General features: G+C 42.1%; 2 protein-coding genes across 5 annotated transcripts; one reads left to right on the top strand and one right to left on the bottom strand.

Moving 5' to 3' along the window:
- Nucleotides 1-4903: 4903 nt before the first annotated feature.
- ncoa5 (nuclear receptor coactivator 5) lies at nucleotides 4904-15026 on the bottom strand. Of its 4 annotated transcripts, none has more exons than XM_076140936.1 (12): nucleotides 14899-15026; nucleotides 14000-14060; nucleotides 12656-12930; nucleotides 12332-12439; nucleotides 10146-10209; nucleotides 8150-8386; nucleotides 7947-8065; nucleotides 7477-7612; nucleotides 7132-7334; nucleotides 6840-7044; nucleotides 6577-6668; nucleotides 4904-6435 (listed from the first exon to the last, which is right to left on the bottom strand). In XM_076140936.1, exons 3-12 carry the CDS (start codon nucleotides 12822-12824, stop codon nucleotides 5639-5641), a joined length of 2130 nt encoding a protein of 709 aa, XP_075997051.1. In that variant the 5' UTR covers nucleotides 12825-12930; nucleotides 14000-14060; nucleotides 14899-15026; the 3' UTR covers nucleotides 4904-5638. The 4 variants fall into 4 exon arrangements, with proteins under 4 accessions (XP_075997051.1, XP_075997053.1, XP_075997052.1 ...); XM_076140938.1 differs by having other exon boundaries at nucleotides 4904-6432; XM_076140937.1 differs by having other exon boundaries at nucleotides 7132-7331.
- A 670-nt stretch (nucleotides 15027-15696) lies between these two features.
- On the top strand, nucleotides 15697-19544 carry LOC142991234 (F-actin-capping protein subunit alpha-1-like). Its single transcript, XM_076141287.1, has 10 exons — nucleotides 15697-15827; nucleotides 17387-17450; nucleotides 17559-17610; nucleotides 17704-17764; nucleotides 18064-18270; nucleotides 18365-18444; nucleotides 18533-18611; nucleotides 18709-18780; nucleotides 18966-19028; nucleotides 19103-19544. The coding sequence occupies exons 1-10, from the start codon at nucleotides 15792-15794 to the stop codon at nucleotides 19241-19243; spliced, it is 855 nt and encodes a 284-aa protein (XP_075997402.1). The 5' UTR covers nucleotides 15697-15791; the 3' UTR covers nucleotides 19244-19544.
- Nucleotides 19545-20404: the final 860 nt, after the last annotated feature.

The raw sequence follows: 20404 nt of genomic DNA, 5'->3' as shown, positions 1-20404 counted from the left end.
GATGCATGTGTGCGCGTGTCTTGGTTTTAAGTCTCTGCTGATGATCCGATGAACTTTCTTTTTAAAACACAACTCTGGCAAAGAGGAGAGAGTCTTGGCTCCGGCTGAGAGGAGCTGAGCGTTGGACGGCGTGTGAGGTTCTGCAGTGGCGAACGGACTCCAGCAGCCTGTTGTTTTGGATGTGAAGTGTAATCTTTGAACTGAAAAGAGAGACTGCTGCCCCGCGGTCGGGACCACCAGCCGGAAGGAGAAGACGCGACCTTATATACGAACTGTGAAATCAGTGCTGCAGCGTATCGCACTCTGCCGCCTGATCTGTAGTGCTCCTGAGCATGGCATCCTCACTACTTCTACCTGTTCCTCTCCTCCTCCTCCTCCTTCTTCATTTCTGTCCCCACCATCATATTGTCTTTTCTACTCATCCGTCTTTCCTTTTCCTGGTTTCTTAGTGGCTGTCTATCCCCGTGGCCACTGTCAGTGCCAAAAAACAACAAGGCTAGCTTAGTTTGTATCGACACGTACTTAAACTGTGAATAGTGTGTTTCCAAGCAGGGCGCTGGAGGAGAGCAGAGGCGTGGCCAGAGAGTGCAGCTTGGGAGATCAGCGTTGCCAGCACCCCCCCTCGACTCGAGCGTGGATAACTGTAAATAGTGTACAAGCTCTGACGCGTTGTTCAGTATGAGTGTAGTATTTTTGTGACAGACTAAAAGCTTCTAGTGAAGACACGGTTCCTTTGCTCTGAGGAACAGCTCAAAAAACGCTTTTTAAAATGTATTTATTTACCTATTTATTGGATGGCTTCGGCCCCGATCACTATGGTAACTGTTACTGTAACCTTGACAAGCACTGCACCTGCACTGTCCGCCACTGTGCAACACGTGAACTTTTAATGAATTCATCCAAGTTCATTAAATGGAAACTAAATGTTATTTTTTCATCTAGAGAACAAATACGTTTTAGGTTTATAGATGGAAGTTATACATTTTATGGAAGTAGTTCTATATCATCTAGTTATTCAAAGATATAATGTTGTTTTGCCAAATTTCGATACGCTAAATGTGCCATATTAAAGTATTTTTCAAAGAGAAATGGTGAACAAAAAGTATATTGATTAAATTGGAGAGAGCAAAGTGCTAAAAAAAAAAGAAGAAAAGCCGAGGTGTCTAAATATAAAATCGCTCTAAAGTGGATAAAGTAATAGATGTTCAACATATCAGCCAGACCTGCTGACTGACATCGGCAGTTGAGTTGAGCTTATGATATCTATTGATTGATTATTTATGGTCTAAATCTATAGTAGCTAGGAAACTCACTTAGTCCATCAGACTGAACTCTATGCAGTAGACTCTCCAGTGAGCTTTTATAACGCCTAGATTGGTTACAATTTGAGCCAAACGCGTCCCAGACTATAGGAATGACTTTTGAGGAAATCATATCCAAGCTCAAAAGTGCATTTTTGGAAGGAATGTGCAATAGTTGAAATCCGGACTCATGTGATCATGTTATTTATTTTTTTACACATATATTTTGTATATGTAGATTTCGTAAAGGCTTTCAAATTCAGAATCATCTCACTCTGACCAAGGACAGCTGTCACTTTGCTTTGATCCGTCTAGTTTCTTTTCTTGAAGGAACTGTTTTTGGTCATTTGCACTTGTAGTAGAATATAAATGAATACGTATATACAATATATACAATATAGGGAAGCAAAATAAATTAGTTTATAGAGCTATTAAAAACTATTAAATGTTTTAGTGTTGTTTGAATGTCTGAAGATATGTTGTGAATGCTGCTAGTATCTATAGATTTATTTGTACTGTAAATAGAGAAGATTAAAGGAATATTAAAGATCCAGTTTAAAAAAAAAGGGTATAGAAATACATATCAGCGGTGGCGGTTGTCTACAGAGACGAGGCTTTACCTGTAAACGTCCAGCCTGCGGTCTCTGGACAGTTTGTTTTCTGTTGTTAGAGAACTATATTGATTACCTTGACGCAATATGAATATGAAGAATTGAGGGCAAATTCCTCCAAGTGTTTTCCCCGTTTTTAAAAGAAACAAACCATCGTTAATCCCATAATTAAATATAATCTATTTTAATGGAACAAAGCGACAGTTTTACAGTCTACTTAGACTAACTGGCCGACTTTCAAAGATGTACTTTAATGTCAGTTTCCTCTGCTAAATGTTACTTTGCAGATTTCTACCACGTTGACCTTTAGCGCCTGTGATGCAGCTCCTGAGGTTGAATGTCCTCACGCTCATCACACGACTCTGATGAGAGACTAGTCTACAATTAATTTTGATTTTACAAGAACACGGCTATTTTGGAATTGTCTCCACAACATTGCCTGCATCAACTGAGCCTTTGAAATTTATTCGACAGATGAGATATTTGGTGTTTATCGGAGAGTTTATTGGAAATGAATTTATTTATTGGATTATAAACGTTTTATAATTGCTGTTTGCATGGTGATACGTGGCAATATTTGTTTCAGTGGTTTCTATAGTGTGATGACTTACATGTTCAAGGTGCAGAGTCGAGAAAGGGATGTTCTCGCTCAAGCTCATGATGCTTTGAGAACCCGGGAGTGTTTGGTTTTACCGCTTTGGTTCGACCTTGAAAACAAGTCTTTTGCAAAAAAAAAGTAAAAACTATGAGTTCATTATATTGTTACTTGTCATATTTCAATCTTGCTGAAGTAATCTTATGTAACGTATTTGAAAATTTGAGTTTTGCGAATGGATGGATTTGGTCATTTCACCTTTGTAAATATATATCACTTCAGTCGGAGACACTGTAAGCTACTAGTGTTGTCTTTTGTTGTACACTGTTCTATCACTGTGGACAAAGTCTTAGAGTTTTGTATGATTATGTGCAATATTGTTAATTTTTTTCACTTCTGTTATTATTACTGTTTTTTTAACCATAGTAACATTTGGTGTCAGCTGTCACAAATTCCATCAGAATGTTTGTGAGCAGGTCTTACGGACCATAAAGCTCTGAAGTGTTCATCCCAAATGTGGCTGAGACAGCAAAGCACTTTACACTGAAGGGGCGGGGCGAGCTGTGACATAATCAGATTGTCTGCAGGCTCTGACAGAAGCCAGCCTGCCTTGGACAGACTCTATCCCGCCCCAGTGTTCTCTGGTGGCACAGAGGTGTATTACAGCCAGTTGTGGCGGTCTGACTCAACTCGGACTATAAAATCTGATTATAATCCATCACCTGCTGCAGTTTTGAACTGCATTAAACTACCTACCTGCTGGTTTTGTTTACATCGTATCATTTGAGTGTACTTTTAGCATGCCTCACATATTCTTTCCTTCGCTTGCCAAACTTCTATAAAAGAATCACAGTAATCGTTCCATTACTAGTGCTTGTCACTCAAGTCTGTGAGGTGAGCCTTTCCCACAATCCCAACACCACTCACCCCATCTGTCCCAGATCCCTAACCCCCCCCCCATCCCAGCCACAAACCCACCCCAGCTCTGTATTTAAATGTGATTGCAGTATAATTCTGAAAAATGATCAAAGAATATAAAACTCGCGCTTCCAAATCTGGCAGTGGCTCTGCTTGAACGACATGAGGTAGCTGCTTTGTTAACCAGCACGTCCCTTTTCCCCCCAGCTGATCGAGAAACTGATCAGAACCTTCGCCTGCACAACTGTAGCATGAGACAAACCTGCCGGTGATCATTACAAAGTCTCCATCCTCAAATGGATATTAAGGGCTCTGAAACACATCTATTACCAGGTTGAGGAGGCAAGACACCAACAGAGAAACCACAGATTTGGTACGCAGGGCCTCAAACTAGCTTTAGGAGGCTGAGGTGTAGATGCAGAGTCTGTAGCTGAGGCGTGGTGTCAGTTCCTAGCAAATACATGATGTTCGATTTGATACAACTGCTGCATTTACATTTATTTACACCATACAATCTCTCTGTGAGGCAGATGAGTAACGCGTAAGAGGCTTTCCGTCCATGCTGTGCAAGCAGAGCCCCAGTCCAGTAATGTCGTGTATCTCAGTGCATGCATGCAGTTACCCTGAACAAGGTGTGTTGAAAATATATTGGGTGTTTGTGGTATAAAGTTTTTAGTTTATATCAGTTAAGCACTTTTCCTTTACAGTAGTATGTTTTCTTTTCACTTTACTTAGGACTGACCAGTGTATCAAACATGATTATTACCGTGTACAAGATTCTATTTTTATGGTAGATTTGTTGACAAAGTTCTGTTACATTGTGTCAAATATTCTCTGCAGAAACTGATTGCCAAAGTATATTTCAGTCGGAGATATAAAGGGTTAAATGGCACTCCAGTGAATTAGACACTCAATTGAAGTATTTTGCTTCATCTGGTATTATACGTCACTCAGAAAATTATTGTTAATGGGGTACGGTAATGAAAACAGTGAGTGCCAAAGTATTAGAAGAGAGAATCTGGTAGGAATTGAACTTAAGACCTTTTCACTCCTCAACTCAACAGCAATTCTAGAGTTTTAAATTTCCCTACAGTAGGAACCAACAACCCATCAGTGCCCATTTGTGCGCCTTAGGAAACACTTCTACCCTCGTGAAGTCTGCTCTGTTTGGGTTTATTAATTCACTGGAGTTGTGGGGCGACATTTTGTACGGATGCTTGAAGTGTAACAGATGTGGATAAACGATATACAGCTTATTCAAAGACACACGTGTCAAATTCACCAATATGGAGATGTTTTTCATGCAGAACCTCTCCTTACTCTTCATCGATACTGTACCTAGTCATATGGTAAAGCCGTAGTGTGTTCTTTTTCAGTTCTGTGGGGGTGTGTGTATGTGTGTACATGTGCACTTGTAACTGCTGGGGGCCGGGGGGTGGTCGTGGGTAAGGGTGGGAGGGGGTTATGTGTAAATAAACCAAATACAGTTAGTGTGGAGGTGTTTATTTTTTGTGTCAGTGTAAGTTAAATATTCTAAAATAAAAAAGACAATATGTATTATTCTCTATTGTGTTTCATGGTACATTAAAAAGAGGAAAAAGTAGTTTTATCTTACCTTTCAAATGCTTATATCTATAGCTTCTGCCGATACCCGTTCCATTTTATAGATTTGTCAGCACAAAATGCAATAAACCGATACCATTTTATTAAAGCAAATGTGTCTGGAGTTTTTATTTTAGGTCTTGCTTTGACAAATCATACACTGCTCCTAAATTAAAAAGACCAAATCACTATTTATTTTGGCCTGGATCGACTAAGCATGACGCAAATTAAATTTCCATCCATTAAATAAAAAGTAAATATGGACAAGCGGTATTTGTCCCGGTTACCGTCACTATAAAACCTTTAAAGTAAAGTTGAGCCTTCGGGTGCAGAACGTTTCAGAGATTTCGTCTGGAAAAAAATCCAAGTCCAACATGAATCCAGTTGTGTTTCATACAGGCGGCATTACCTAAATGACTTCATGGTAAATACACACCTTTAGGTAGCCTCAGTGAGCCAAATGGAACTAACTGAGCTTCAGCATGTAGAATTTAAAAAAAGTTAAAAGTTTACATGTATGAAAACAAAAAAAGCTCTTAGTATAAACAGGCGGCGAATCAGAAACAGGTGGACTTCGCTTCAGGAGAGGGAATTCATTCACTACAAACCAATCAGTAATGTCGGGGGTACATGGACATGGGCGGGGCCTGGCCCATGTTTGGTCTGGGTGGAGGCTGCTGTGACGTCACCAGGTGGTTGAGAGCTGGCCCACTCTGAATCAGGGTGTCCAGAGCTTTCTGGACACTTGGGTCTTCAAAATTGATGCCTGCGGTGGTGGCGGGGGGTCTCTGACCGCCCGGTGTGACCGGCATGCGGCTCGGCGGGCCGCCGTAACCATGTGCTGCGGGCGGGGGAGGGCCGCTGGGAACGGACTGGCGGGGCGGGTTCAGGGAGGGGGTGGGGAGGGCCGAGCGAGGGTGCTGCTGCTGGACGACCATGGAGCCATATGACTGTGGGGGCATGGAGGAGCTGGCAGGAGGCCCCAGAGCCGACGAGCCTGTGCCACTGTTGAACAGGCTGAGGATTTTAGCCTGCAGCTCCTGCTGATGGCTGGGAGTCGCTGGGGCGCTAGAGACAGGGGGCAGGCTATGTAGGCCGGGCTGGGCAACTGTGGAGTGGAGCACAGTGGAGTGGAGCGAGGAAGAGTGGAGCCCGGTAGAGTGGAGCGCGGTAGAGTGGAGCGCGGTAGAGTGGAGCGCGGTAGAGTGGAGCCCGGTAGAGTGGAGCCCGGTAGAGTGGAGCCCGGTAGAGTGGAGCCCGGTAGAGTGGAGCCCGGTAGAGTGGAGCCCGGTAGAGTGGAGCGCGGTAGAGTGGAGCGCGGTAGAGTGGGGAGGAGGGGCGAGCGGAGCCGCTGCAGGTGCAGCCTCGTGGTGAGCGGCTGCAGGGGCCGCAGCACGGGCTGAGGCTGCTGTTAGGAGAAATGAGCAGTTAGAATCACTGCTCTGTAGACAAATGCAGCCTAACAACAATAACAATTCCCCTATAGGTCTGAGTTGATAATGTTAACGATGTTTATTCTGAATGCTGTTTCACAGTGGAAAGAACTTACTTGCAAGAGGTTCTGCAGAGCTTCGTACTAGGCGAGCTCTCTTATCCTTTAGATAAGCTACCAGACCGTCCAGCTCCTCTGGGGTTACAAATCTAGCCAGAAACCAAGGACAAACATTCAACAATCCAAACGTTAAGTGTTAAAGAATGAGTTCATTTAGTTGAACATATTGATACTGTTACTGGGGCTTAAAAGAACATCAACATTCATTTTAAAAGCTCTGTAATTCTGCTCTACAGGTCCAAAGACACTAAAGGTCATACCTGTTCTCTGACAGTAATGTAATGGCGGTCAGCACAGAGACGGGGTGGTTTTCGCTGTCCGGCTCCCTCAGTAAGACGTCGTCTGCCATCTTCGCAGCCTTTCGGGCGATCTCCTCGCGCTCTTTTTCACGGTGTTCCACTTTGTATGTGTCGTAGTTGTGGGCGACCAGCATCATGGCGTCCTGCATTGGCATGTTCCGGTGCTCTGAGAGAGAACGTGCGACTATTTTAGCATGTGGTCATTATTTGCATGGTGACTAGACACACGCTGTGCAGTCTGCGCTCATGTTACCTTGAGGCGTTCCAAACAGGATGTTGACAGTACAGGATCGGTGGACCTGGTGCTGCTGGGTAATGATGATGGCAAAGGGGGTGCGGGCACGACCTACATCCTCCAGCGCCTGGGTGAGGGACACTTCTGTGTTGAGGAAGATCAGGTCCACTACCATACCCAGATCACGGACCTTCCGCCCGACAGTCTCAGCATACTCCCTACAGTTGTTGTTGAAGCAGAGGTACACACAGACAGACACACAAACACAGGAGCGATATGAAATGAAAACATCCCATAGGCCAGTCAAATATTTAGTCCAAAATTACTCCGCGTTCTCTGTCCGTGATAAGAGATTGGACATACTTTTGTGCTTTGTTGACTACAATCACAGAGCAGTCGACAGGACGCTCCGTGTCGTAGCGCCGCTGGAGTTCTTCGTAGTACTGCCGATACAATTCATTACGTCGGCGCTCCTCTGGTCGAGCACGGTCTTCTGTGGCTATGGTGGCGGGGAGAGGAAAATCCAATGTTATTATTTAGTTTGATTTTATTACACATGCCAACTTCATGAATATTCATGGGATTATAGATGTTTTGTTTTTATAAATGTAGCCTGGGTTTACAAGTATACAGCCAGAAAGAAGTATAAAATGGTGCTGCCACGTAGTAGTGCTCACGTAGTCCTCCAATTATGACATTTAACAGGTAAATCGACTTGACTGTGGTCTATTACAACCAATGTCTTTTTTACTACTAGTTATCCAGGTAATGAGTCTTTGTCCTCATTTATTAACCCATGTCTTTAAAGTCTTTCAGCAGCCAACACCACCTACCCTCTGCCTCACGGCGCCCATTCCAGGGATCTCTGTAAGTCTCTCTGTACTGCTCTTCCTTCCTCCGATAGAAGTCGTCTGCACCACTGCCACTTCGGTAGTATCGGTCTAAGTCCTCTCTGTAACAAGGAAACATTAAGTTCAAGCACATAACCTGTCCACGCCGACTGTGCCGCGTCTCTCCAGTGGTGGTCGGGACTCACCTGAAAGCAGGATCCCGAGTGTCACTCCTGGCGTCCTTCTCTCTGCTCCCTGAGCCACGGTAGCGGCTCTCCTGGTCACGGGGATGGCTACCTGTCCGGGGCTCCCTGCCGACATCCCGTCCATCGCGGCTGTCGCGGCTTTCTCTGGGCTCACGGGGCTCTCGCGACTCACGCACATACGGCGATCGGGAGCGAGGTCGAGCCTCCCTGCTGTCCCCGTAACTGCCATAGTCACTCCTGATAGAGAAATGATGAGTTAGTCCAGAGAAAGGCAGAGATCATGGCCCTTACCAAATAACGATCCCCTTTTGAATTTCTAATGCAATGAAATTAGTCTACATGTTAATATTGTGACGACAGCTGGTCGTGTTTTGCATCCTTGAGAAATTGCGAAGTAAAATTCGATAGGATGAAGTTGAAGATAAAATTCCATCCATTCAACAGTTTCCGAGAACGTCCCGTGATCCTTGTACGCGAAAATGTGGAGTTGCCAACAACTTCCGACACTCACCGACCGTAAATTGAGCGCTCAAAATGCACCAGATGTTTTGACTTGGTTGGTTTATTTTGCACCATCGCACAGATGTGGTAAGATGAACCGCATTTCATGAGAATAAAATTCATTCGACCTTTCGTACGGTCGCTTGTCTGTTTTCAGAACCATCACGACCCGACTCCCGTTATTGTTGCTTAACACACAAATCGGAACGTTTTTCAATGATTTCTCGTTAAATTCGTGGACATATTTGCCGAACACCACGGGCGTGAGCTTTTATGTTTAAAGAACCGTTGTATTCACCATCAAAAGTGCACAACAAAGAAAAGATGGACATAGAGCAGAGAAATGTGTCGTGTATCGAGGAGGTTTTAGTTCTTTAAGCGTCAAGAGAAATGTTGTGAGAGAAGGACAGCAGCACCTCTGGTGACCTTTGGTTGTCGCTCCACTTCTAACACCACTTGACCAAGGGGCCATTGCTGCCTCCTATGGTATTTGCAGGTACTGCATCTTGAGGTTCCAAAGTGGTATTTCAATGTAACGCGCACCACCGACGTTCGCACTATGCGGGCCCCCATCTTTGAGTAGTCTGCCGCATCTTTAGCATATAAATGCTCAACACTCATGCAAAGGGACCTTTTGTGATGTCCAGGTAGTTAAAATTTTCAGTCAGTTTCTTTTGCAGAAAAGCAACCAGTGAGTTTCAATGGAATTATTTTGTTTTATTCTGAGTCTAAAGTTCATTTAATTGTATGTTACGTGAAGAGGACATCAGGATACATCAATAAGATTCGGTGAATCCATTTTATATTGCAAAACAAAGACTGGTATTCTATAAAATGCAGTGAAATGTATTGGAGACACCAAAACAATGTGTTCCCTTTCTAAACAAACGAGAATGTCGCTCACCTCAATCGAATGTTTTATATTACCAAACGCAAATGGTTCTTGTTGAAACAAGGACACAAATTTACTGCTTTGCATCGGCGGCTGTGGCTCCTTGTAAGCAAGCAAGGTGCCACAGCCCAAGCAGGAGCAACAATAACAACACAAAATGGAAAAAGAAATGGATAGTTGCTGGTTTAATTGTTGCTTACACCCACAATCAGTTTTAAATGCCTCGGGTCGGGGCTCCTGAAAGCTGGTTTCTTCAGATTAGAAGGAAGCCAACATCAATGAATAAGTGGCCAGAGAGTCAGGTAATTTAGCTATAAAAATTAAGAAATAGCACAAAAACCAAAGTGTTGAAGAGCCAATACAGAAGAATCTTGACAAAGACACTTAAGAGTTATAATAATGTGACTTTTTTAAACTTTATTTCAGACCTGGAGCTTTTTGTAACTGGCTAAATATTGATCGTCACTCAAGTAAACCAATGAAATGGTACTACAGTTTCCATTAAATGGCTTCCACCAATAGCGGAGCAGCTTTTGGCTTTCTTTTTCTAACCCATCCCTCAAGAGGCGAGGTGTTCCTCACACCCATTGCGCGTTACTTTACCTTCGTGGAGGGCTCTGCTGGGATTGAGGTTTAGCATGCCGCCGTTCCGTTGCCATATTAACATCTGAAAATAAACGAATCCAAATGTTCAACATGACAGTGACATGTGACAGCGAATGTGTTGACGTAGAAAGAGCCGGCTGGGTTAACACTTCCATGATCCAAGTGAAATTGAGCTTCCAGATTGGATGAAGGGTCAAAATGCTGCACGGCATGGAGGAGGCAACTCGGCCAGAGTTTAAAGAGGAACACAGAGGACGGAAATCTCAGCGGGAGAAATTCCTAACTACAAACAAATCATGAAGGTGTAAATCACGCCGGCAAATTTATTGAGGAGCAAATCCACGATTGAGAAAATTCCCGCAAACCGGAGCAAACGAGACAAAACCAGAAATCCAAGAGGCTTTGCCGAAATGTTATGTATAGTGCTTGTTTATTTGCTTTGAAGCCAATAATGCAACATGGCTACGTCAACGAAAGGTTGAGGTAGAAAAGTCTGGTTGTCCGTGTTGGACCCTGATTTGCTTTGTCTGAAGCATAATTATCTTACTAGCTGCATCATTTACATCCACAGACGTCATAATAACTGCACTCTGACTAATGGTAAAGATTCATACAATATCTTAACAGAGCAATTTGTTATAGACAGCTGCTAGGTGCCAATGACAGGATTGAAACTTTACAAACCCCAATTCCAAAGACGCAGACTGGTATAAAACAGAATGCAGTGATTTGAAACTATGCTTGGCCAAAAACAGTAAAAACAAGAAGTCAGAGTTTTTACTAATCAATTTGATTGTTTTTTGTAAATACACACCCAATCTAAATTTGATGCCTGCAATTTATTACAAAAAAGTTGACAGGGGCACGTTTACACTGCATTACATCACCTTTCCTTTCAATAACACTCAACAATTGTTTGGGAACTGAGGTCACTCATAGTTGTTTGAAAGTTGAAGTTTCTCCCATTCTTTCTTGATGCGAGACTTCAGCTGCTCCAGTGTCCAGTGTATCCGCTGACTCATGGCACGTCTCATAATGCCCTGTGCAGGTCTGGAATGCAGACAGGTCAGTCTAGCACCATCGCTGTTTCGCTTGTCTCACTGAAATAAGCAGAACGACGTCATCCAGATGGCAGCATATGTTTTTCCAAATGGCATACGTTCTCTTCAGCGTTAATGGTGCCTCCCCAGGTGTCCAGGTTACCCAGATGTCCACTAACACACCTCGCTGGCCTTTGAACCTTTGCGATGGTAACTTGGGATCCTTTTCCTCTTTGGTCCTGAAAAGACGACGTCTACCGATGCCATCAAGCCCAGAGCAGGCGTTTCTGAACAATGACATATGGCTTCCTCTTTGTGTAGTTCAGTCTAAACTTGCGTTTGTAGATGCAGCGATGAACTGTGTTTATCCAAAGCATTCCCGAGCATGTGTACGACATCCATCACAGAAACATGCTTGTTCTTTTTGGTGTGCCGTCTTAGGACTTGAAGATCAGAGGCATTCAGTAGGTAGTTTTCAGTCTTGACCTTCACATGCAGGGTTTTCTCTGGATTCTCCGACTCTCAGTATTATGGACTGTAGATGCCGACATCCCTTGCAAATCTTGTGTTGAGAAACAATGGTCAACGGTGTGCTGTCGAATTGGTGAACCTCTGCCCATCCATGCTCAGACGGCCGAGCCTTTCATCGACGCTCAATTTATACCCAATCATGATTGTATCACCTCTTACCCATTAACCTGTGGAACATTGCATCACCTGTCCCAACTTTTTTGGAATGTGTTGCAGCCATCAAAAGTAGAATATATATATATATATATATATATATATATATATACATATATATATATATATACACACACACACATATATATATATATATATATATATACACATATATATATATATATATATATATATTCAGTTGATCAGTGAAAACGGTCATTGAATTGTATTTGTACAGTTCAATTAAGTTTAGGTAAAAGGTTCAAATCACTGCTTTGTTTTCTATTTGCACTTGACCAACTTTCAACATTTTTGGAATTGGGGTTTGCAATCAGTTTCACACTTAAGTCTTTTAACCAGCAACACTTTTAATTTGCTTGGATTTATGAATTAACATTGTTTGCTTGTTATACCTTAGCACTGCAAAGTTCAGTCAGACCTAGAGCATTAAATGCTTACCTATTTTATAACCTTTATACAGTCGACCCTTTTGGGCGACCTTTGCAGCTTCGGCGTCTTCAACGCGTTCAAATTGTACAAATCCGAACCCACGAAACATGGATACGCCTGAAAGAGGAACATTTTAAATGGTACAAACTTTCCCCTTTCAGTAGGAAAATCATTATAATACGGGCTCACATTTAAGGAAGTGTGAACTGAAGATGTAAATGCATGTAGTAATTACATTTGAAAAATGCATCATTCTGAGAATTTTGCATAAATCCAAGTATTGTGAAGAAGTAAAATGGAAAATGAATCGCTGTTATTAAGTTGATTACTGACCGCCAACCTTCCCGTATGGGCTGAACAGCTCTTCCAAATCCTTCTTCTCCATGTTGGAGGTCGGTAAATTTCCAACAAAAATCCTTCTCTCCAAATCTCGTGGATCATTACTGCTGCAGGAGCGTGAATAACGCCCTGGCGATGGGCTGCGGCTTCTTCTGCGAGACATGACTTGATCCAAAAGATTATTGTCTTCTTTCTTGGGAATGTCTCAAATGCTTGGAAAAATTATATTTCGGTTGCTTACGAGCGTCTTTAAATTGCCGTCCACGATCCTGTGAGTTAGGAATCAGTGAGAAAAGATCAATTCCATTGAAAGATGAAATACCTGTGGAGCAAAAGCTGCAGAGGGCTATAAAATTACAATTTACTGCAAATTAAAATACAAAATCTTGATTACATAGCAAAGCTGCAATCATAAATCAAGAATCTTTAACTTACATTTAACATTTAACATATTTTAAGCTGGAGGATCCTCTGTTTAGCATGGTATCATTCAATTTACGTCCTCTGGACCTTTACATTGTCTTGGATTATGAAGTTACGTGGGATAGAAACTTTTCCTGCTTCGGATTTTAAACTGCAAATACATGCTGGATACTCAGAAAAGTTCAAGCATTTCTGAAAACACCAGGTGGGAAATAGCCCATGCTTAGTCCAGTTTAAACACCATTGGCATGGTTCCGGAATTTCAAATCACGGTAAATCGTATTAATTGCATGGTTTGCCGACTTGTCCGACATATATTCGGATGAACTGAAATTGTCAGACGTTTCCACATATTAAATCTTGAGGCAAAACTTGAGCTTGCAAGATGTCATCTGGCTTCACAAGGCCCGAGGTACGAACATGTTGAGAAAAGAAGCAATACTGAAGCGATTTTCATCCCGAGAGCTCTGGTCTTTCACAACGTTAATATTAATATATGCCACCGTTTATAGGAGAAATTTCTTTAAGGACATCAGCGTTCGCGATCCACTTTTACTTGGCAAATATGCAACAATTATTTAATCCAACCGCAGTTAGGCCTGTACAGTTAAACCGTAGAGACCTCTGAAAGGTACTCCAGCATTTGTTCACATCCTCCTCTTCCATCGCGTTGATGAAATAAAATCAAGCGTTCCAACTGCCTCGAGATCCGACAAAATTCAAATATCAATTTGAAATTGTTGCATGAAATCATCGCTGAAGTTTCCCCGGCGAGTGGCACAACATCAACAAGTCTCAAGAAGGCTTCACTTCACATACAAGTAAAGCATTTGGAAGTGAACGTGATTTAGTAATTGTGCTCATTTTGTGCAACCAATTTATATTAAGCTGTTGAAGAAATAACCCCATGCTTACCTTCACTTGACCCTGGATGTCTTGGGTTCTATGTCCACATAGTTACAAAATTGCCAGGTGTCTAGAGGGAGAGAGAGAGACTTTGTCAGCATTAACACAGCAAATGACACCGAGTGATGGAGCCAAGAAATCTCTCCATTCATTGATTGATAAATTAATCGACTGGTTCTCTCGATTAATAATCAATTAATCAACATTTGTTTATATTAGTTATCAATATCATGTCCATCAGTCTCTCGCTGTTAAAGCCACAAGTAGAAATAAACACACAAAATCCCCAATCCCAAATAATAGCAATTATAATAATAAATTATAATTCTGAGAAATTTAGCAATAAGGGCAAACAAGATGCACACATACACGCATCATTTTGGACATTCTTACAAACGCCGGTGCAAGTTTGAGGAAACCGCACGGCTGCAACATATGTACGGCGACACGCAGCAAACAGTCATCGGTGCGATTGCCGTGTTTCATAAACGCTGCTTTGCTTCCCGTCTCACACACACAGTGGTTGCGCATAACCTTAGCTTTGTTTGCTAAACATGCTAGCCGTCTCTGTCCATCCATAATGGAGTCAAGGACCGCAAACGCGCCACAGCTGCTGCAAAATGGCGTTCCACGATACACACACACGCACAGCAGGTATGTGATGTGACCATACGCCGTTACCGGACATTGTGCCGGCTCAACAACGGCAAATACGAACCGCACTGTGTTTTCCCTTCTAGAAGGATCTGTTGAAGAGCTAAGAATCTACCCGAACCGTAGTTACTTCGCGTCCGTTGGCTTGTCCGATCAAGCGTAACCGGCTGGACCCAGATAGCTTGTGAACTATCCGAACAACAGAAGGCAACTCGGAGGAGCATCTCGCGTGTTTCAGAGCGGGTTCCACTCACCATCAGCTTGTGCGACTGTAGCGACTCGTCACGGACACGAACCCAGCTCCCGGTCTCCCTGACAATGCGGCCACCTAGCTTGATCCCCGTATACATCAAGTGTCTTCTTCTACTATTGTCCACGGCTATCCACTACGACTTTGCCTAATTACCTCCATCTAGTGGCTACATGTAAAATAACGATTAATAATCAAGAGGAAATGGGTCAGACATTCATGATTGATTGATCCCACAGAGACATTTGATAGTCTTCAATAAGCTGAATACAATATGAACTATAATGGAAAACGCATTTTTTTTTTACTCATCTTGGCTTATGACATAAAGATCAATCTCGTATTCATACTAAGAATTAAAATAAGTTTGCACCTTATTGAACCAGCATTACCTTTTTGCACCTGATTGTTGTATGTTTAGCTCCATATTTGGTACTTCAATGATTCGCTTTTTGTGAGACACCACTGCAAATAATATTTCAATCCACCAAATCCGTATCTTGTTTCCAGACATACAGTACATTCAGGACCCAAGTTCTCTCTTGAGCTCAGTTCTGTTACCCTGTAAATCACCTTGGTTGAGTTGACAGAGAAATTAGTCAAAATGACACGAATGGATCTGGATTCGGTTCACTGTGAAAATGTAATGTGTCATTCCTGGATCACGCCCAACCTGCTCAGCAATTTATGTGAAAATCGGTTCTTAACTTTCAATCCCGCTACCAAACAAGCCAAACACGGGAGAAAACTCAACTCAAGCTCCTCGGTAACTCAAACCTCACCGTCAAGTCGTGTGGTTTCATATTCGGGCTGACTGGCTGCCGGGCCTGGGCGGGGGGCGGAGTCTAATACCTGGCAACCCGGGCCGTCGCTTTGTTAAAGCCTCAATGAGCCAAAATGGCAGATTTCGATGAGCTCAACGATGAAGAGAAGGTATTTGTTCATTTATTTACGCTGTTTTTATTCCAATATATATATTATAAATCTCTTATGGACAATTGACCACGTAGCGTTCCGTTCCAGCCGGATCGCTGTGTATGTGTGTGTGTGCGGCGACTGGGCTAAGCAAAGCGCTGTTACAGCTATTTGACAGTTCGGGCTTGAGTTCTGTGCAAGCTGCTTCTGAGCACAAATACAGCCTGTAATTTATGTGCTTCTTAGCCTCTTTGATCAATTACATTAGTACGCGTTAGCTAGTTATAAGGACGGGATTGATGTCTGTTTTTGCGCGAATAAGAATTTGCAGCAGAAGTGCTTAGCTAACACTTCATGGAAGGAAGTGGAGCTACTTCCTGCATTTACAAAACGAGTATTGACAGTAACTCGCACCCATTTGATATTTTATGACCATATTGTATACGGTTAATATGAGAATTTACGCTGTCATGCTACCATATTACATGTTCTGTCTTTTATTTCTATTTACTCGGACTAAGTCGTGTCTGGTGCGCTGTGTTGTTGGGACTTGTACTGACAGGTTCTATGCAGCGACATGTTGTAAAGTAATGCTTCACATTCCTGAGCTCCAAACTTTTGCAAGAGCTAAGATCTAACAACACACTGAGGCTTTGTGATAGCAGTCAGTATAATGAAGAAGTTAAATTCACATTTCACATTTTTTCGAAACGCAATAGGAATTTACAATCTGAAAACACAGTGACAGCCCCAATGACTTGCTGTAGAGTGGGCACAATAAGTCTTTATGCATGAATGTAAAGATTAGTAAATGTACATAAACACTGTACATGCACACATATTTAATTAGGAAAATTGTATTTTTGTTCTCTATTTGTAGTGTCTTTAGGAATCTATGTCTTTCTAATGTTTTTTTATTAGATGTGTGGTTATATAGTGACCCATGTCAAACATTCCAAACTGGTCAGAGAGTTCCTTCTCAGCAAAGTTGGGCACCTGAATTCAATTTTAGTGTAACTGAAAGGAACCGTGACGACCCAGGAACAAAGTTAAACTGGGCCGCTCATAGGACAATAACTCAAGCCCATATGTGGGTCAGGATCATGTTTTTGGACTGTGAAACTCTGTTACACTTTTAAATGTGAAGTATGTTATCATGGAGGGAACATGTAACAGACTGGTCTAATCTATGCAGCTCTTCCCCTTGTCACAACTTCTTCATTTGTGCCTTTGACATCACCTGCTTACACACACACATACTGGCTGCTAAGAAAAGCCTTTAGCCATCACACCCTCATTGCCATGTAAGGAGTGGCCAAAATAGAACCAGAAGCCTTCAGCCAAGAAATTTAGCAGACTGCCCTCTACTTTACTTCAGTGGCTGTTTGCATATATTATCCCAAATTAAACTCATTTGGGTAGAGCTCACCAAACATGGAAACAGAGCTTTTAAGTGTCACCCAGTGCTGTTAATGTGTTCCTTTTTGCTGCTCCTCAGGCTGACGATGTAATGTAATGTACGTACCTTGTAGGCATAGTTTAAACTGCCTACTGAAAAGCCTTGTCTTTATCTTAAGGTCCGTATTGCAGCCAATTTTGTGATCCACGCCCCTCCAGGAGAGTTTAATGAAGTCTTCAATGGTGAGCTCTTTGTGCTTAAAGGACTGTTGCCATTATCAGATAACAATACATGCAGTTTAAAGTCCACGTGAAGACTTGTTAATGCTTTAAGTGTGTTTTTGTTCACAGATGTGCGGCTCCTGCTCAACAATGATAATCTCCTCAGGGAGGGCTCGGCACAGTGAGTTCATTCATTTATTCTCCATCTTGCAACATGATACTTTGGATTTGCATACAACTTAACTTGACTTACTGTATGTGTGTTGTCATGCAGTGCCTTTGCCCAGTACAACATGGACCAGTTCACTCTGGCCAAAATTGATGGCTATGATCAGGCAAGCTTTTTTCATTTTAAGGATTTATTTATGAATGTACAAAATTATACTCTGGCAATTTCATAAAGAGTAATGGTTGCATCTGAATAAAGTCGCTGAAATAGCTTTTTTTTAAGTTGGAGGATTTATGGCGATCAAAAAGAAGTAATTAACCAGCAAATCATTATGTTTAGTAAAATCGCTGGAGTACTTTAAAATTGTAAATCGATATGTATATTCTAATTTAACTACCTAAGTAAAGGGTCATAATAACAGTCTGTCTCTTTCTGTCTCTATCTCTCCCTCTCTCGTCCGCTCAGGTTCTGATAACGGAACATGGAGACCTGGGTAATGGCCGCTTCTTTGATCCTCACAACAAACTGTCCTTCAAGTTCGACCACTTGAGGAAAGAGGCCAGCGATCCCCAGCCTCACGAGGGTGAGGCGGCCCTCAGGCCATGGAGGGACGCCTGTGATGCTGCCCTCAGGGACTACCTCAAGGATCACTTCCCCACTGGAGTCTGCACTGTAAGATCCTTCTCCCAGTCTTACACCGCAGCTGCTCGTGTCACGTGTCGAACACAATCTGACTAACTCATGAATCCTGTCTCATGCGTCTCAGGTTTATGGGAAGACGATCGATGGCCAGCAAACCATTATTGCTTGTATCGAGGGTCATCAGTTTCAACCTAAAAACTTCTGGTGAGTAAATAGACTGAATGGAGTGAACTGTTGTGTCAGACGTTGTGAGGGTGCTTTGCAAATACGTTGTTTTTACATTTTCCCTCAGGAATGGTCGCTGCCGGTCTGAATGGAAATTTAGCATCTCCCAACCAACAGCACAGGTGGTTGGTGTCTTGAAAATACAGGTGTGACAAGTTATTATTACAATGTGGGTTTGGTTATGGAGTCAGTCTCTGTTACTGTTGTATGACGCCCTTGGTCTTTGTTCTGTATTTATTCCAGGTACATTATTATGAGGATGGAAACGTACAGCTGGTCAGCCACAAAGATGTACAGGAATCACTGACTGTGTCTGTAAGTGTTTTTCTCTTTCCAGATTGAAGTGTTGCACAGGCAAGATGCAGATTGTTGCTTAAGCTTGTTTTATGTTCACGTTTCTAAAATACATATCAGTGTGTGAGTTAATCATCGTAATCAATCAGGTTTGATTCATGTTCAACCGGACAAACCAGTCTAACCCATAAAACATATTTTGACAGAATGAGAACCAGACTGCAAAGGAGTTTGTGAAGATTATTGAGGATGCAGAGAATGAGTACCAGGTATGAGTGAGTGAGGCTACCATATATTCCATATATTTATAACAGGACTGAAAAGTGTCCCTTGTATTTTTCAGACGGCCATCAGTGAGAACTATCAGACAATGTCCGACACCACGTTCAAGGCCTTACGCAGACAGCTCCCAGTCACACGCACCAAGGTCGACTGGAACAAGCTGCTTACCTACAAGATTGGCAAGGAGATGCAGACTTCTTAGACTGTAGTATGTGGAGTAAGGCTGTAGAAAAAGAGATAAACTCAGTAGGGGGGATTCTGAAATGGAGGCATAACTATGTCCTTCTTAAGAACAATGTTTGTTTGGGTTATTGCCAGGGAATAATGACTTCTACTGAGCTCTAAGAGGCAAAATATTAATAATTTGCAATCATATTATGATTTAAATAAACAAATAATGCCTTGAGTGACACTGTGAAAGTCTGTCTTTCAAATTGCCACAAATCCTTTTATATACACAGATGTTCCGATCCCGCAGTGCTCGAAACGAACACATTCACCTTTGCAGCCCCCGAAAAATGACGTGTAGCAACTATTGTACACAATTTAATGTTGTGACATAAATCTAATATTGTTTAAGAGCTTCCAATGCCTCATTTCTTATTAACAGAGGGCAAATATGCAATTTATTGTGATCTGATAGAAGAGAGACTCGCCATCACCTAATTTCTAGTTGAGCTGATAAATTCCACTCTGGGTGCAGGGTTGTTATCAACAGGCATGCTAAAGCGTAAATACTTTGTCTTTTACCTTCACTTACTAGATTTTGCCTTTATTTTCCTTCGAATTTGGGGTATTATTGAATTTATTTGTTTGTGTTGTTGAGAGACATTTATTTTACTTTGGTAATCGAAAAAATCCTTTTCGACTCCCCTGAACTGGAAGACTATCTGTATGCTCATACCTGTTATTTGCCTTTAGCTTTTGCTATATTTTTATACAAATTGTAATTACAGACATTTATTATTCATGAAATAAAAGGTTGCACCAAATATTACCTTGAAGTATGTGATGGTTTTTGTTTTACATCATGTTTGAAGTTTTAAGTATCTGCAGGATTTGCTTTTTTTCATTCATTTTCTTCAAGTGGCTGCATGGATTTGTTTAGTAAAAATGTAGCTTGCAGGAACATGGGATCATAGGATTTAGCAGAACAATTTCAGCTGAGGGGGAAAAGCATTACTATGGAGTTCATGAGGGGCAAGTAGACTAGTAAGGAAACACCCCATTATGTCACAGCCTAATTTGTTTGACATCTTATTCTCATTACTAAAATAACCGCAGAGCATGTGCGTGTGTGTTCCTGTCTGTCTGTTCGGAGTTGCAATGTGCACCATTCCTCCAGTCGCCCCCAAACTTGGCA

Source organism: Genypterus blacodes, unplaced genomic scaffold (genome assembly GCF_046128005.1).
Source record: "Genypterus blacodes isolate CSIRO-AG114 ecotype Tasmania unplaced genomic scaffold, CSIRO-AGI_Gbla_v1 ptg000017l_1, whole genome shotgun sequence".
Taxonomy (NCBI): domain Eukaryota; kingdom Metazoa; phylum Chordata; class Actinopteri; order Ophidiiformes; family Ophidiidae; genus Genypterus; species Genypterus blacodes.
Note: the sequence above shows the minus strand (reverse complement) of the source record. Positions and strands in the feature narration are given on the sequence as shown.